The sequence below is a fragment of the Acomys minous genome (assembly GCF_964271855.1).
Source record: "Acomys minous genome assembly, chromosome: 16".
Taxonomy (NCBI): domain Eukaryota; kingdom Metazoa; phylum Chordata; class Mammalia; order Rodentia; family Muridae; genus Acomys; species Acomys minous.
In genome coordinates this window covers 2,930,348-2,948,866 of record NC_140498.1, presented here as the reverse complement: position 1 = coordinate 2,948,866, position 18,519 = coordinate 2,930,348, and the positions used below count along the sequence as shown (strand labels likewise).

The 18,519-nt window shown below is 50.4% G+C and overlaps 1 protein-coding gene and 1 long non-coding RNA gene across 3 annotated transcripts; one reads left to right on the top strand and one right to left on the bottom strand.

The window, feature by feature from the left end:
• The first annotated feature begins 4,206 nt into the window (after nt 1-4,206).
• Nucleotides 4,207-14,302, top strand: LOC311587647. Of its 2 annotated transcripts, XR_014775929.1 has the most exons (3): nt 4,207-5,417; nt 7,185-7,289; nt 11,956-14,302. It is a non-coding gene; the product is annotated as an uncharacterized lncRNA (long non-coding RNA). The 2 variants fall into 2 exon arrangements; XR_014775928.1 differs by lacking the exon at nt 7,185-7,289.
• CYB5D1 (cytochrome b5 domain containing 1) lies at nt 13,916-18,278 on the bottom strand. Its single transcript, XM_084764702.1, has 4 exons — nt 17,974-18,278; nt 17,820-17,896; nt 17,461-17,679; nt 13,916-16,935 (listed from the first exon to the last, which is right to left on the bottom strand). Exons 1-4 carry the CDS (start codon nt 18,131-18,133, stop codon nt 16,705-16,707), a joined length of 687 nt encoding a protein of 228 aa, XP_084620828.1. The 5' UTR covers nt 18,134-18,278; the 3' UTR covers nt 13,916-16,704.
• Nucleotides 18,279-18,519: the final 241 nt, after the last annotated feature.

The window sequence follows — 18,519 nt, the reverse complement described above, 5'->3', positions numbered from 1 at the left end:
ACTAATTTCACCACAAATCTGTATGTGCTAGGCTGGGGAGATAGCCCAGGTAGAGAGCTGCTTGGCACACAGCCAGGTGTGGTGGCCCACACCTTTGATCCCAGCACTCGGGAGGCAGCGGCAGGCGGATCACTGTGAGTTCAAGGCCAGCCTGGTCTACAAAGTAAGTGCAGGACAGCCAAGGCTACACAGAGAAAGCCTGTCTCAAAAAACAAAATAAATAAATAAATAATAAATAAATAAACCTGCACAAGCACGGCACCATGAGTTCAACCTCCAGCACCCCTTAGAGAGCCAAGCATGGCTGTGCAGGCGTGTGCTCACAGCTCTGGGCTAGGGATACCGGTAGACCCCAGCTTGACTGCTCCGAGCTTAGTCTAGTTAGCAAGTCCCAGGTCCCAGTGAGAGACCCACCTACCTCAAAGGACAAGGCAGACAGGAAACCTGGGCCTCCGTCCTCCACATGCACCAACACACATGTGTGTGCATAAGTACACACATAATAGAGTCATAACAATTTTTACTTAAACGAGTAAATAATATTAAAATGAACATTTATCCATCACTCAACTTGTTAACTGTAATATTACCAACATCTTTAAAGCCACGTGTAGAGGCTGGAGGGATAGCCTGGCAGGTGAGGCGCTTACTGCTCTTGCGGAGGACCTTAGACTCGGTTTGCAGCACTTGCCCAGCAGCTGACACCTGCAGCTCCGGCTCCAGGATGTCCGAACATTGCTGTCCTCTTGCCTCCCTGCTCTCTGGCATAGAAGTGGTGCTCATGCATTCATACACATGCACAAACACACAAATAAATAAAAAAACTAAAAAATACAATGGTGGTTCTTGCTGTTTGTGCACATCCCCATGCTTTGCCTCCATCAAAATGTTCTGTTTAAAGTGTTCTTGTTTGGGGCACGAGAGACGGCTCAGTGGTTAAGCGCACCGGCTGCCCTGCCTGAGGCCCTCGTGATAGCTCACAGCCGTCTGTCATGCCAATCGGGGGACCCAGCACCTTCCTCGGCTTCTGTGGATACCAGACACGTGGTACACAGTAAACCTTTTTTTTATATATCTAATCTATAGAGAAATCTGAAAGCATACAGCGTCCGTGTGCTCCTCACACAGACTTTACTGACTGTACGTTCTGTACGTCGCCAGTGCGTATGCTGGCTACTTTACGCCAGTGTGAAACAGGCTGTTGTCATTTGGGGTGAGCAAACCTCAGCTGAGAAAACGCCCCCACCAGACTGGCCTGGGGCAAGGCTGTGGTGCCACCCCTGGGCTGGTTGTCCTGGATACTGTAAGAGAGCAGAGCCAGTGGTGGCGGTGGCAGCGGGTGGTGCAGCACAGCTTTAGCCCCGGCACTCGGGAGGCAGAGGCAGGCAAATCTCTGTGTTCCAGGGCAGCCAAGGCTACACAGAGAAGCTCTGCCTCAAAAAACCAAAAGAAAAAGAAAAGGAAAGAAGGAAGAATGAAAGGAAAGAGGAGACAGAGACTGAGAGGTGGCTCAGAGGATAAGAGCACTGTCTGTTCTTCCAGAGGTCCTGAGTTCAATTCCCAGCACCCACATGGTGGCTCACAACCACCTACAATGAGATCTGGCGCCCGCTTCTGACCGGCAGGTGTATGTGCAGGCAGAGCACTGTATACATAAAAGGTCTTTTTCTTTTTTTTTTAAGAAGGGAAGGAAGGAAGGAAGCTGTAAGGAGTGAACCAGTAGGAGTCATGGCTTCTCACCGACTCCTGCCTCCCAGGTCCCCGCCCTGACCTCTCAGGGATGGTCAAGCTGACCTTCTCAGGCTCCCATGGTGTTCCTATCACAGCAGTAGAAACTCTAGTTAAGACCATATAGACAGATTCCTGTGACCCGATCTTAAGTGAATAAATATAAGATTATGCCAGTAATATAATTCCAACCATGTAGCAAAATAATACAAGGAGATAATTTAAATGTTAATAATGATTTTCATATAAATAAGCAATAATTCCCTCCGAGAGTTTTCTCTGAAGTGCATATTCTATGATGTGAAAAACTAAACTGAGTTGAGAGAGGCTGACTAACTTGTGGTCCTAAAGGTTGGTCGTCTCCAGTTGAGAAGAGCCCTGCGGACTGGGCCGCGGCTCAGTGCGAGAACGCTGGCTTTTCTCCTCAGAACAGACCACATATCTGAGGGAACTGTGTGCGCGTGCAGTGTTGGAGACCGAGCTGTGGCCTTCTGCATGCCAGCCAGGGACTACACTGAGCTACAGCTCTGTCCCAGGAGAATCTAATTTTAGATCCAGGGTTGCTTCCAAATTCCCACCTTGTATTAAGAACTTACATTCCTCAAAGACTCAGCTCCCTCACTTCTCCCCTTTAGCTGAGTTTTTGTGGCGCTAGCGGATGGCCCAGTGGGTACTTGCAGCATCTCTAAGGGATCTACATCTTTGACCAGGTTGTCCTCCTGTCTCCACGTGTGTGCAGTGGTGTGTCTACCCACAGCACGCACGTACGCACATACATACATAAATTACTAAAAAATATATCATTTTAAATGAGAAAAATAGATTCATTTTCATAGTCTCCTGATTATCAAGTTCGTTCTTGTTGGTTTGGTTTGGGTTTTTTGTTTTGTTTTTCCAAGACAGGGTTTCTCTGTGTAGCCCTGGCTGTCCTGGACTTGCTTTGTAGACCAGGCTGGCCTCGAACTCACAGCGATCCGCCTGCCTCTGCCTCCCGGGTGCTGGGATTAAAGGTGTGTGCCACCACGCCCGGCTGATTATCAAGTTCTTACCTCTCGATCAGTCCCCTTACTCGCTGAAGACTGACGCCTGACCCCACGCTGCCGTTAGCGTGGGTCACCTCAGGTGTCACCTGCACAACGTAGACACTGATCTCATGCCTCCCAGAGGCCCTTCCTCTGTCACGCACCTGCCACTTCTGCAATATAAAATAGAGGACAGCACGTGCGTCTCAGCTCTGACCCTCGCTTTCTCGTCGACTACACATCGCTGTTCTCGGACCATGAAATAATCCTTTCCTTCAGCTCCCAATTTCCTCCTAACCAGCCCACTTTCGCTCCACCTTTTCAACCAGCTGGAATTCGCATGGCCAGTCAGGTCAGCCGCTCTCCAGCCTTCCTGCAGTGGCTGGCTGTGTGTCACTGTGGCTGCTCACCACCAAGGTGCAAAGTGCTGCAGTTTGAACCCTGACCGGCAGACAAAGTTCCTCCTCGGAAGTTCCTTCCTAATCAGCTTCCTTTGTGAGTCAGAGTTCTCCACGGTGGCTTTTCTAATTTTTTTTTTTAATTTTAAATTTAGTTTTAACTATGTGTATGCATACAGATGCCTGCAGAGGCCAGAGGTGTTGCCCCTCTGGAGCCGGAGTGAATTGTGAGGCACCCAGTGTGGGTGCTGAGGACTGAACCGAGGTCTATGTGTAATTTATTAACCATTCAGTCACAGCCACTTTTTAAAACCAGTCTCCAACCCATCCCTTAAAATAAGTCTGAACCAGACGTGGTGGCGCACGCCTTTAATCCCAGCACTCAGGAGGCAGAGGCAGGCAGATGGCTTTGAGTTTGAGGCCAGCCTGGTCTACAAAGTCTATCACAAAAAACAAACAAAAAGTGTGGTCTACTTCCAGAGGATGGAATGAAGGCAACAGGTCAGGAAGAGAGCAGGACAGACAGACAGACAGACAGACAGAGCTGCACACAGCTGTGACCCCTGCGCCTGGGGAGTGAAAGCAGGAAAGTCAGGAATTAAAGGCCACAGCCACCCAGAGGCAAGGAGGGACAAATAGGGACAGAGTTTAAGTATGCAGACTTAAAGCCTGCTCTCAGGAGACTGTAGCAAGAGGGCTTTAAATTCAAGGCCAGCCTGGAAGGAAAAGAAAGTCAGCGGTGGTGGTGCACGCCTTTAATCCCAGCCCTGGGGAGACAGAGGCAGGAGGATCACTTTGAGTTTGAGGCCAGCCTGGTCTACAAAGTGAGTCCAGGCTATACAGGGAAACCCTGTCTCGAAAAACCAAAAAGTAAAAAATTAAAAAAGAAAGAAAAAAGATTTTTGCCCAGGAAATGATGAAATTACAAAAATTGTTAGAAGGGCCAGAGGTGACCATAATAGCAACTTTCAGAGTAGGCAGCACACTGCAGGCCTGCTTAGCAGCGCCCTCTCTCCCTGTCCCTAGCACACTGCAGGCCTGCTAGCAGCGCCCTCTCCCTGTCCCTGCCGTGGCCAGGAAGCTGTTGGGTCGGTAGCTGCTTCCACAATCCATTCTCCAACAGTGTAAAGCGACAGGAGCCAGTAAACAGAAAGGGCGGGGAGGAGAGGAGCGAAGCTGCCTGCTGGCTTAGAGTAAGGTCTCACAGTGTTGCCCAGGGTGTGAGAGTTCAGTGAGCCTCCTGCCTCAGCTCCCTACGTAACTGGGAACTACAGGTGTACACTACCACACCTGGCTGTAATGTTTCTTTTCTTTTTCTTTTTTGCCTTCCTTCCTTCCTCCCTTCCTTCCTTTGAGATAGGGTCTTGTTACATAAACCCCGTGGCTGGCCTTGAACTCAGAAATCCATGTTTCTGCCCTGAGTACTAGTATTACAGGCATTCGACTCCATGCCCAGCTGTTCTCTTGATTAAGGAAAGAGCGCAGGCCAGCCTTTCACTTGCTGTCAGGCCTCATGGCCCCTGTGGGAGAAGAAAACCGGTACCCGACAGACGTGCTGCGGCAATGGTCCCACACACACACAAACCAACAGAAATATAATTTAAAAAAAAAGACCTCATAGAAACGCATAACAATAAATAGATCACTAGAAAAATGCAATTGAGTCGTATAGATCACGTGAAGTGACAGTGGCTCGTCTTGCTGAGTTGTGCTTTCCGTCCAGGAGCTTTCCTGGACAGCACACAGGAGGCGCCTCCTCCTTCCTATATAACCTACAGTGACCTCACAATCTCCACTTCACAGAGAAGGAAACTGAGGCGAAGGGAAGTTAAACAGCTGGTCCAAGGTCAGAGGCAGTTAGAGGTGTTCAGCAGGCATCCCCATGGCCAAATGCAGGGGCCTGAGCACGGGGAGGTTGGACGGTCGTTGACTCTAGAACAGGAGAACCATGACCAACACCGCAGGAACGAAACGGAGAAGGAGATGGCTTCCAGGAAAAGAAAAAAAAGATTCTATATTTTAAAACTGTACAGCCTCCGAAATCCACCCCAGAGCCGATAATGAAGTTACCCCATATTCATGAGGCGAGGAGAGAGCTCCAGGGTCGGACAGGTGGGCGACCGCTGCCACTTACTAGCTTAGCCCCGACTCTCCCGCCCAGCAAGCTCCTTCCTCCAATGCCAGGCCTGGGTCCGCAAGGCCGCCTGCTTCACCTTGTGCTGGGGATGGCGGGAGCCGCACCGCCTGGAGGAGAGCCCACCTAGTCACGGTTAGTTATGCTGATAATCACATTTACAAGTCAGCTGTTTCCCACTTAGATTCCTTTTAGACGATTTCAAGGTGAAGGACTCATGACCTTGGTTATACATACATACATACATACATACATACATACATACATACATACATACATACATGTGTGTGTGTGTGTGTGTGTGTCCTAAACCTAAGGTGCACGAGATGAACTTCAGACACTTGTTCCTGAGAACTGGTCTGTTCCCTTGCTCCGCCTCACTTTGCATAAAAAAGCTCAACTCTGATAGGACAACTCCGTTTAACTTAGTAATTCTCTGAGAGACACAAACACTATTCGGTTGGAAATATAAAGTTAGTAGCAGCTATGGTCTCCTAACTTTCTAATCATGACAGATGTTCCTGGATACTAAATATTGCCAAATCTCAGGAATTTCCAAGAGAAATTTGTTAAAAAAGAATGATTACCATTAAAAAAAAAAACCCTATAAGAGAAGGTGGGTGCAGTGATGCACACCTACACTTCCAGCTCGCAGGGAGGCAGAGGCAGGAGGATGACTGTGAGTCTGAGGCCAGCCTGGAACTCTATCAAGTGAGTCCAGGACAACCAGGGCTACACAGAGAAACCCTGTCTCGAAAAACCAAAAACAGGAAAAACCAAAAGCTACAAGGAAAACGAAGCTGTCTGAGTGTTTCTTTAAGGCCCTTCAGAATGACGGGCGCTTGTTTATAGCTCAGACCTCAGCGGCCGTTAGAGCTTCTGTTCCAGGCCACGCTCAGGGTTAGACCTGTGGTCCCTGCTCTCACTGTCTGTCAAAGAAACGACACGTAAGGGAAGTACTCTGCACGCAGCTACTGGTCAAACACACGCTCCCCTTCTGAGAAGCAGCCGGACCCTCCCTGCCTCCCATGCCTGGCTCCTGTAAGACACTCCCCCCCCCCCCACACACACCTGCTCTCTGCTAGATCCACAGGTACTTATGTCCTCTCTTATTACTGGACCCTACCCAACATTTCACAGTTTCACTCCTGCCTCATGTGAGCTCCTGGCATCCGTACTGCCATCCTCCTAGCTCCGTCTCACGCTTTTTCTCTCTCTCTCTCTCTCTCTCTCTCTCTCTCTCTCTTTGTTTTGTTTTGAGGCAGGTTTCTCTATGTTATCTTGGCTGTCCTGGACTCACTTTGTAGACCAGGCTGGCCTCGAACTCACAGTGATCCACCTGCCTCTGGATTAAAGGGGTGCGCCACCACGCCCGGCCTCTGGCTCTTCTTCCTCCTGTCCCTGGGGCACTGTTCCTTCTCAGATCTCTCCTCTCACCAGGTGGCCTCACCCTTAGCTTTGGCTGCAGTTACTGCCAGCCAGGAATTCCTGGCTCAAGGCACCCAGATCACCAGTCCCAAATATTTTCATGTTGTGAAGTTAGCACAGGCCGCTAACTCACCTCCTCTTTCAGCCCCCCTCTTCTGGCCACTGGATTCGCCACCCTCCCAGCCACTCAGGCCAGACAGATCCTTCGGAGTTATTCTTGGCTCCTCGCAGTACCGCTGACATCTGCCAAGTAAATTACTCTGACTTTAGTCCTCCTCCTCCTCCCCTGGTCTCCGCTGTCCTAGACCTCGCTGCCTTCATCTCTCCCAGAAGGCTGCGGTAGCTTCAGCCCCCCAGTGCCCCCCACTTTCTCCTGCTCCATTCTGTTCTCTCATGACACTGTAGTCCAGCATCTTTTATTTACTTATTTATTTATTTATTTATGTGGGGTTTTTTGTTTTTGTTTTTTTCCAGAGCTGAAGACCAAACCCAGGGCCTTGCACTTGTCAGGCAAGCGCTGTACCACTGAGCTAACTCCCCAACCCCTCAAGCCATCTTTTAAAGTGCGTATCTGCCTAGGTGTGGTGGCACACACCCTCAGTCCCAGCACTGAGGAGGCAGTCAGTCCAGTCTCTGAGTTTACATCCAGCCTGGTCTCTATACAGCGTTCCAGGCCAGCCAGGGCTACATAGTAAGATTCTCACAAAACCCAACAAGCCCGCCACAGATAAATGCAGGGCCTGTAGATGGCTTAGCAGGTACAAGTGCTACTACCCAAGCTGCACGTCTGAGTTTGAGTCCTGGGACCCACAGGGTGGAAGGAGAAAGCCCACAGTGGAGGAAAGAACAGATCCTGTAAGTTGTCTGATGACCTGCACACACACACACACACACACACACACACACACACACACACACACACATGCACGCACTAAACAGAACTCTAAAAAATTAAATGTAAAAAAATAATTGTAACGCAAATGTGAAAGTGCCCTTCCCTCTCTAAGCTCTTAACTCCGAACAGTGTAAAGGGGTAAGAGCTTACGTTGTGCTTACATTTTACAGCAGTTCTCTGTAAGAGCAAAGCAGAGCCTGGCCTGATCACGGAGCCTCCCCGGCCTGGCCTGATCACGGAGCCTCCCCGGCCTGGCCTGATCACGGAGCCTCCCCAGCCTGGCCTGATCACGGAGCCTCCCCGGCCTGGCCTGCCTTCGGTGTGGCCCTCCCTGGCTGCACTTCCTTACGAGGGTGAACATGTATGCTCTCCCCTCTGGAGTTTGCTCTCTCCTTTCCCCTTGCCCTCTCCCTAGTCTAACACCTAGGCAAGCACCTCCCTGTCCTTCAGGGGTCACCTCGAGATGACATGTCCCCAGAAAGCCTTCCCTGATCTGCACAGAAGGGGATCAGGACTGTTGCCCTGTGTTTGCTCGGCTGTGGTAGCACCAGGCACATATTTGCTTATTCTTGTAGACATTTGTTGAGTGCTCTGGGCTGCGTGCTGAGCATTCCACAGCAAGGGAGAGGTAGGGTCTCTATTCTCTCAGGCACTAAGAAGAGGAACAGTGGACAGGAAGCTATGCTGGGGCCAGTGATGTAGTGCAGTGGGTAGAGTGCTCACCTGGCATTGCCAAAGCCCTGAGTTCAAATCCCGAGCACAGCATAAAAACCTGTATCATGGCACATACTTATAATCCAGCACTGTGAGGTAGAGACAGCAGGAGCAGTTCAAGGTCAGGGCCTTTATAGTGATAACTCAACAGGTAAAAGTATTTGAGATTTAAAAAAAAAAAGGGGGGGGGTCATGATGGTGCACACCTTTAATCCCAGCACTCAGGAGGCAGAGGCAGGAAGCTCTCTGTGAGTTCAAGGCCAACCTGGTCTACAAAATGAGTCCAGGACAGCCAGGGCTACACAGAGAAACTGTCTCAAAAAACAAATAAACAAACAAAAAAGGTAAAAAAAAATTCTGATGACTGTGTAAAAGTAGGGTAGCAAGTTTAAAAGGGTCCCAAACTTCTCTGAACCTCCTACTAAATGTTTTGTTTTCGAGACAAAGTTTCTCTGTGTAGCTCTGGTTGCCCTGGAACTCAAGAGATCAGCAGGCATATACCTCCTGAGTCCTGGGACTAAAGGCTCAGAGGTTAAGAGCACCACCTGCTCTTCCAGAGGTCCTGAGTTCAATTCCCAGCAACCACATGGTGGCTCACAACCATCTATAATGAGATCTGATGCCCTCTTCTGGCCGGCAGGTGTACATGCAGATAGAGCATTCATACATAAAAGTAAAAAAAAAATCTTTAAAAAATGCATTTATATGCATGTGTGAAATGCTCAAATAATATACGTTGAAAAATATATATACATATATTTTTTTAAAGCTGGGTGTGGTGCCCCATGCCTTTAATCTCTGTGTGTTTGAGGCCAGCTTGGTCACGAAGTGAGTCCAGGACAGCCAAGGCTACACAGAGAAACCTTGTCTTGAAAAACCAAACCAAACCAAAACAAAACAAAACAAAAAAAAAACCAAAAAACAAAAACAGGGGGAAAGTGTGTGCCGCCACTGCGAAACAGCCACAGTGACTACAGTGTTTGAATGCAAATGGTTCCACAGGCCCTTACGGAGTGGCGCTATTGGGAGGTGTGGCCTTGTCCAAGGAAGTGGCAGTGTGTCGCTGTGAGCTGGGCTTGAGGTTTTAGAAGTCTAGCCAGGCCCAGTGTCACTCTCTCTTCCTGCTGCTTTTGGATGCAAATGTATCACTACACAGAGAAACCCTGTCTCAACAAACACACAAACAAATAACTCCCTCCCCAAAAAAAGTTAATTTGCACTCTGTGTCTGGTTCAGGTATTTGGGGTTACAACAAATAGGAAAACAATTCTACTTTATTGGGGCTTACACTCTAGTGGGGTAAATAAGTAGAAAAGGTCATTTGTTGGTTTTTAAATTGCATTTTTATTTATATAATGCCTAGGTATAGGTATGGGTTTGCTCGAGTACCAGAGCACATGTGCAGGACAAGGGCAGCCTGCAGGGCCAGCTTCTCCCTACCGTGTGGGTCCTGGCAATCACCACAGTCCTTAGTCTTGGCAGCGTGTGCCTTTACCTGCTAAGCCATCTCACCAGCCCAGAAAAGATCACTACATAGTTTGGTCTTGGGTTTGGTTTTGTTTGTTTGTTTGTTTGTTTGTTTTGAGGCAAAGTCTGGCCCTGAACTTATTGTGCAGCTGAAACGGGGCTTGAACCGCTGATATTTTGGCCTCCACCCCCACAAAGGGCTAGAATTATAGATGTGAGCCACCACACCCAGCACAATCATTTGAGACGGAACCAAAGTTATACCATATACACATACACGAGAACAAATTTACTTGTGCATTTATCTCGGCACTTAATCACATTATGCTCTCAATGTACTTAAGACATAAAATAAGTACAACTCGATTTATAGTCCAGGCTGGCCTCAAACTCACAACGATCCGCCTGCCTCTGCCTCCTGAGTGATAGGATTAAATGTGTGTGCCATCACGCCCAGCTTATAATGTTAATTCTTTAAGCAAGCATTATTTGTTATAATTCTGTGTCAGGCAGTAGATAATTATATAGGATACAGGGATGATTTAAGTGGACAGCTGCGTCCCCAGTCAGCAATAGCTCTCAGCGGGCACTAGATGGCGCTGCTCTGCACAAGGGAGCCATGATGCTAGCAGGCCCATCTTGTTGGGTTGTCTGCTCTATCCGCCACCTCAGCTGTCTCCTCTCACAGATTCCCACGTCAGCTTTGCTTTACAGTGTCTCCTGTGTGCCTGAAATATCCATGCCAGTGGTTTGCATATCTATTTGCATTTTGAACACCAAAGGTCTTACCTCCAGGACAAGGACCGCTAGGTCACTTAGGTTTCAAACACTGCTTTCTCACACTCGTCACATACGCTTGCTGATCATCAAACTGGCTGTTCTAGTAACCACGCAGCTGCGTGCTCCCCACACACTCAGCTCCAGATCTGGACGCATCCACCTTACCCAGACGTCATGACTGGGGTGACATAAGCCTCCAGCCTACATGAGCTAGACGCCCCTCAGCTACGAGGCACAACCAATCAAAACATTCGAGGATAGCTGTCAAACACTTCAGACCACTCCCTGACTCCAAAGGTTAGACATTTCTGCCACGGCAACACAGAGCATGTGCTATGGTCGACATGGGCCATTAAGACGGAGCCAGGGATGCTGCCTGTTGGTTACTCTGAGGCTTTTAAAGTTCCATTATTTTTGTATGAGTGAAACTACTATTGTAGGTAGGGGTTTGGGCTCTTTAGGGAATCTGATGGAAACTGTAGTTCTTTAAGATCTCACACACACACACACACACACACACACACACACACACCACACACATACACACATACACACATACCACACACACCACACACACACACATACACACACACACCACACACACACACCACATATACACACATCACACACACACCACACACATATACACACACACCACACACACACCACACACATATACACACATACCACACACACACACACCACATACACACACATCACACACACACACCACACTACACACACACGGATGAGTGTGTATGTATATGTATGTTTGGAAACTTTCAAGATGTCCAGGTTGGGGCTGGAGAGATGGCTCAGAGGTTAAGAACACTACCTGTTCTTCCAAAGGTCCTGAGTTCAATTCCCAGCAACCACATGGTGGCTCACAACCATCTATAATGTGATCTGTGCCCTCTTCTGGTGTGCGGGTGTACATGCAGGCAGAGCACTGTATACATAATAAATAAATAAATCTTTAAAAAAAAAAAAGGATGTCCAGGTTACTTCCTGTCAGGTAGAACCCTTTTCTATACAGTAAATGGTATTTTAGCTGCAAGCATAACGTATGCTTACTCTGCCCAATGAAGTGTGTCGCAACCAGTGTGCACAAAACTGCCCATTGGGTCCTCTGAAGCTGCTGTGGGTTACTGAGGACAACCACTCTTTTGGGGAGGGTTGAGATAGGGTCTCTCTGTGTAGACCAGGCTGGCCTCGAACTCACAGTGATCCGCCTGCCTCTGCCTCCCTAGTGCTGGGATTAAAGGCGTGCGCCACCACGCCCGGCTCAAGGACACCCACTCTTTCCTTTTTACCCATCTCCTCATAGCACACACGAAAGCAGCACCACAGAGGGACTTATAACCAACAGCCATGTTGTTTTCTTTCTAGATCTCAGTCCGATACTCCTGGTGCCAACTATGCAGTCCTGGAACTTTCCAGCGTCTACTGGAAAGGCTTGCAACAGAACAAGTAACGAGGATTAATACATGAATTAACACCGTGTTCCTTACCCGTCTGCTTTGTCCCCTGTTGCCACCTTAACGGTCTCCCCTCAGTCACACCTCAGCTTTTTTTTTTTTAAGTGTACCTCTAGCACCTTAAGAACTAGCCAGGTGTCCTGGTTTTGGTCTTTGTCATCTTGACACAGCTAGAATTACTGGAATCATCTAGGAAGAGGAGCATCGGTTGAGAAACGCCATAGGCACATCTGCAGGGCATTTTAAAAAAGATTGACTGATTTACTATACAGTGCTCTGCCTGCATGTACACCCGCTCACCAGAAGAGGGCGCCAGATCACACTACAGATGGCTGTGAGCCACCATGTGGTTGCTGGGAATTGAACGCAGGACCTTTGGAAGAGCAGCCAGTGCTCTTAACCTCTGAGCCATCTCTCCAGCGCCCCTGCAGGGCATTTTTAAATGAACAATTGATGTTAGAAGCCCCAGTCCACTGTGAGTGGTGCTACCCCTGGGTGAGTGGTCCTGAGTTGTATAAAAAAGCAAACTGAACCAGCAATAGGGAGAAAGCCAGTAAGCAGTATCCTCCATGGCCTCGGCATCAGCTCCTGCCTCCAGGTTCCTGCCTTGAGTTCCTGGCCTGACTCCCTCCATGATGGAGTGTGACCTGAGCTGAAATAAACCCTTTCCTCTCCAGGTTGCTTTTGGTCATGGTGTTTATTGACACAATAGAGACAGGAAACGCTGGGTGTGGTGGTGCACGCCTGCAGTCCCAGCACTCAGGACATCGGGACATGAGGGTGGTGAGGTTAAGTACCAGCCTGGATTACATCCTGAGACGGTCTCAAAACCTGCCTCTGTCAGCACTTCAGCTCACCCAGGGTCTCATGGAGGTCACGGTACCTGACACTGGAGCCTGAGGCTGCAGCTTGGAAGATGAAGTCTCCTTGATTAATTTTTGCTTTGCTAAGCCAGGTGTGGTGGCGCACGCCTTTAATCCCAGCACTGGGGAGGCAGAGGCAGGCGTGTCACTGTGAGTTTGAGGCTAGCCTGGTCTACAAAATGAGCCCAGGACAGCCAGGGCTACACAGAGAGACCCTGTCTTGGAAAAAAAATAAAAAGCAAAAAAGGAAAACATTTTTGCTTGCTGCAAAATTTTTTACTCTCCTCCCCTTAGAGGGCTAAAGGGGACTAAATCTAGCCACATCACAAAACAAACTATCCTCCTTTGTTCCTGACACACACACACACCACACACGACTCTGGCACATGCCTGAGCACTGAGCTGCACCACAGGCTCTACACACACCCATCTCACGCCCACCACCCAGGCCTTTCTTATGTTTAGTGCGTACAGGTGTTTTGCCTGCCCCGCACGGTGCTGAACACCACGCCAGCTTCCCGAACACTAGAGTTGCACATGGTTGTGAGCCACCGTGTGGGTCCTAGAAATGGGATCCAGGTCAGTGCTCTTAACCTCTGAGCCATCTCTCCAGCCCCATAGTGACTTCTTGAAGTGCACTAATTTCCCTATTTATTTGTGGAAAAAATAAAAATCTGGCATAAACTTTATGCCAATAGAACGGTGGCCATGCAGTTTTTCTTTCCACCACAGCACTTTCAATGCTAACTTGTTTTCACAGCTGCCTGACGCTTTAGTCATTAGCGCCACCTGGTGGCCGTAAGGAAACCCACAGGAGGATCACCCCCCCAATTATCTCTCAAGCCCAAGACTGCAGGGTGATGTTGAATCTTGGCTCTGTGGAAGCAAAGAAAAGCAACCCAAGCAAGCTGTGGGTGGAGCCCACAGCACAGCACAGCCGTCCCCCCATCTTTGTCCTTCAGGACACATCGTGGTTGTTACAGACAGATGCATTCCTTGATATCTGAGTTCACGTAGTCACATTTATTGAGCAGCAGCGATGTGCTCAGCAGTGAGAACACAGAGTGAAGGGGATTTCTGCTCTCGAGAGCTTACAATCTAGCAGCCAGGCGGCCACCATCTGCAGCCATCCGACAGCTTTACAGTGGTAATGAGAACAGGAACCAGGCGGGTGGCACACGCCTGTGATCCCAGCACTTGGAGGCAGAGGCAGGTGGATCGTTGTGAGTTCAAGGCCAGTCTGGTCTACATAGTGAGTCCAGGACAGCCAAGGCTACATAGAGAAGCCCTGTCTTGAATGCCCCCTCGCAAAAAGAAAACAAAAAACAAAAAACAAAAACCCCAGAACATGGAACAATACATACTGTTGAGAAAACTGACCCCGTGGGGGGGGGGGCAAAGAAGGAAAACCTAAGGAATACAGGATAACTGAGGCGGAAGGTAAAAGGGTGCAGCGCACCAACGAGTTTCTGTGCTAACTGAGGCAAGAGGAGCCGCAGGACACGCACAAGGGACAAGAAGGACAAGGGACAAGGAGGCGGCTAAGGGACGGCATGGGTGAGGAAGGCAGGGCCTGATTTAGGCAAGGCTTCTTGAATTTAGGGCTTTATTCCAAACGCATGAAAAAGCTACTGAAGGTCTGAGGCAGGAAGTAAGATGTTTAGGTCTGTGAAAGCTGCCCAGCAATTTGAGACAAAGATGCTACTTTATGAGACAGACTGCGAGGGGAAGAAAGGTGCTTCTCACAGGAAGTTCTGAAGGAGGCGGTGGGGTCGCTGTGAGTTCCTGACCAGCCAGGGTTGAGACCCCGTGCCAGGGAGAGGAACGCATGAGTGGGGTGCTCTGGAAGAGAGAGAGAGGAAGAGCAGGTCCCAGGAGCACACGCCCTGGGGCTGCCATGGGAGGGACAGTATGGCTCTGGTTCTCAAATAGTTTAAGACCTAGAAGAAGAAATAAGACCATTACAGAGAGGACTAAACGTCACGACTGATTGATCCAATCCAAGCAAGTTATGGATTCTTTTGTTTTGTTTTGTTTTTCGAGACAGGTTTCTCTGTGTAATAGCTCTGGCTGCCCTGGAACTCCCTCTGTAGTCCAGAACTCCGTGAGTTCGAGGCCTGCCTCTGCCTCCCAAGTGCTGGGATTAAAGCCATCATGCCTGCCTCCACCCCCCACTCCCCATCCCCGGCCACTCTATGGATTCTTAGTTGCCATGGGACTAGGTGAACGTCCTCAGCATCAGTGCGTGCAGGAACACTGCAATCCACAGGCTCCACCCTGGCCCATACCCTACAGTGACCCCTCAGGAAACAGTGCAGCCAGCCAGGGTCTCCCCTCAGGAAACAGTGCAGCCAGCCAGTATCTCCCGTGTCACCCTGCACTGGAGCCTGAGGCTGCAGCTGCAAGTGTGCACTCGGCTGAGTTTTGCCTGCTGCTGCAGGAATGCTCAACTACCAGTTAGTCTTGTTTTGAGACAGGACATCTCTATGTAATAGCTCTGTCTGTTCTGTACTCACTTTGGAGACCAGGCTAGCCTCAAACTCAGGGAGACCCGCCTGCCTCTACCTCCCCAGTGCTTGGATTAAAGCCATCATGCCTGCCTCAATTTATCAGTTATTTTTAATTCCTCTCCCCTGCTAGGGATAAAAGGAAGCAAATCTAGCCAGTCACCAGGAGAGCTGTCTGCCCCTTAGCTCCCTTTTCTGACCCCAAGAAGCCCCCTCTTTTAGAAGCACCATCTTACAGAGGCCACCGCGTCTGCCTTGCCTTCTGTAAGTGGCAAGGCCTACTGGAAAAAGAAAGTACCTGCTTTTGGGTCCCTCATTAAAGTGTCTTGTACAGGCCATGTCTCCATTCTGGTTTCCCCTGGAGTCAGGAGATATCCTGCTGCCCCCAAGAACCAGAAATCTTGCTATGATGTCAACAAGGAAGCAGCCTCAGGAGCCAGTGCTTGGCTGAAATCAGCCTCTCCTGCCTCTGTGCCAAGAGCGCTCTGCTAACGAACTCCCTTCAAACACAGCAAGTGCTGACTACACAAAAGGCTTACAGTTCCCCATGATGCAATCAGCCCAGGGCAAGCTCACATTCCAAACACAAACTTTGAGAGCAGGCATCAGAAACGCTAGCCCTAGGTGCAGCTACTAAGAGTGTCCCTAACCCTGAAAAGAGCCTGAATTTCAAAGTTTGGCCGGCTTGGGTTTGCACTGCGGCTCCAGTGTTGGTAACCAGTGCGCTTCTGCGCTGCTGAGCTTTTTAGATTCCCAATGCAGTCTGTATGTCTGTAAAATAGCACTACCACTGCTCAGCCCACGGCGTAGAAAAAGGCAGGAAGCCATGAGGTTTCCCTGGAGTGCCAACTCCTACATCCCTCCAGGAAGGCCATCAGCCAACCAGCTGTGGCTCCTCACAGGCATCCCTGATGCTGTCTTTGCAGATCTCCTTACCAGCATCTCACGGTCACCCTTACTAAAAGCTCTTCCACCCCTTAATCCCTGCGTGTCCTTCCCTTACTGCCAGCGTTCTGCCCGGACCTGCCTCCTCCTCACAGTCCTGACTGAGAGACCCCAGGCCTCCTCCTGCCACTTTTAGGGATCGTCTCCCTCCTAGGACCCCCTCCTAATATTCTTTGGGCAAATCATAAATGAGCTAAGGATGAGGCACGAGACCCACAGGCTAGCTCCCGGCGGGGAACAGAGCGTCAGGCCCAGGCCCCACAGACCAACCCCCCCCCCACTTTCCTCAAGGCACAGAGAGAGGCAAACTCGGGGCGTGTGCAGTCTATATGCTCAGCGGCTTCCCTACAGCTCTGTGAGGTCATCGTTGAAGTAGAGCAGTATCGCAGGCGTGTGAAGGCTGCCGTCCATGTTAAGGTAGTCAAACTCCTCCTCCTCGTCCCGGACGCCGTTCTCCTCCAGGGTGTGATCCATGTTCAGGTATTTCCCCTCGTATTTCCACGTGTAGCTGGCGGCGTGTGCGTTATAGGGGAGATAGCGGTGCAGGATTTCCCACATCGACTCCAGAGCCCCCACCTAAAGGACACAGAAGTAGCCACTTCTAGAACTCTGTACTGCACGTACACACATACTCCCCAGAGGCCAGAGGGGCTCTATCTTACGCCTAAGGAAACTGCGAAGAGTACCAGAAGTGAAACCAGTCCCAAGGAACGACAGAGCGTGACCCAGACAGCACGCTCGGGCACCCACAGTAAAGAGGCGCGACTGACGGCCGGCACACACTAAAGACAACATAGTTGCATCACTTCTAGCAAACAGGCGACTCAACAGAGTCAAAGCCGCTGTCCCTCACTTGGCAATGGAGGAGAACCGAGGCCAACCGCAGTCTGTAGCAGCACAGAACGCCGCCCAAGCACATAACCACCATCACTCAGATGCTGGCCTCGACCTATGAAGGAGGCCATACTTCTAGAACGTCCAACTCTGGGAAGCCGGGTCACCTGCTTCCCTCTATCATGTCAGTGTGAAGGGAAAAAAAACCACAGCTCCCGGAAGTGATTCCTGGTCCCCTCTAGCCTGTCCCCAGGCACCAGATCTCACCTGCAGCGTGTGTTCCTGCGATGTAAGCGTGTTAATAATACGGATGCTCCGAGTCTTGGCAGACAGTCGCCCCACCATGTATTTTGACCCCTTCCACCAGGGCTTCCCGAAATCATTGGCCCAGTCAGAACGGGGCAGCGGAGGCGGGATGTGCACGAAGCGGCCCCGCGGGGTGCGGTATCTCAAGCAACCAGTCAGTGGATCTACGTGCTTGCGAATCTTTAAAAGCGAGGGTTTTGAGAGAAAGGGGGGGGGGGAGGATTCACTACCTGGGGCTCCAGGTCGCCCCCGCCACCCCCCGTCCCCCGCCCTCCGGTGGGGTGCCGCTCCCACCGACCCCACATTCCAACAGAACGTACGTCCTGGGTCTTCGGATCAAACCAGTGACTGATGTCCTGCCCAGCAACCTCCAGGATGGGCTTCAGCAGGAGGTCCCCTGGAAAGGGGCAGCGGCCGTCAAAGGCCACCCACCGCAGGGCCGGCGCCAGCCCGCCCCGAGCCAGCGTCCCTTACCTTTGAACTCCTGCACAAGCGGCGTTAGGTTGTACACGTGTCCCAGGTAAGACACCCAGAGGTCTTCGGGCTGGTTGTGTTCCTCTACCTCTGACGGCGTGAAAAACCGACGCTGAAAATGGTCAAAGTCTGGCCCCGCCACGAGGCCTCGGCGCGGCATGGCTCCCGTTCGACCAGGGGCACCAGCTCCCTCGGCTGCTTCCCCGCTCCTCAGCGATCGGCTGACAACCACCGAGTCCCAGAGCTAGCTGCGGTGCGTTTGCCGCTGGCATGGAAACCATTGTCCCTTCCCGGCCACCGTCCGCGCAGGCAGGGCGGGGCTTGAGCCGCGCGCGTTTCACCGGAAGCACAGTCTTGGTTCCGGCCTCGAGCGTAATGGGGTCAAATCCATCCGTCTCACAACGCAGTCCAGACGATGCGAGTTAGTTAGGGGGCAGCAGAAAATGACGGCGAGGGGACCGGGGTAGGTTTTTTTTTTTTTAATCACCTAAGTTTCAGGCGTTTCGATAGGACGTTTAAGTGGCAGGCAAAGTTCTCGCGATATTC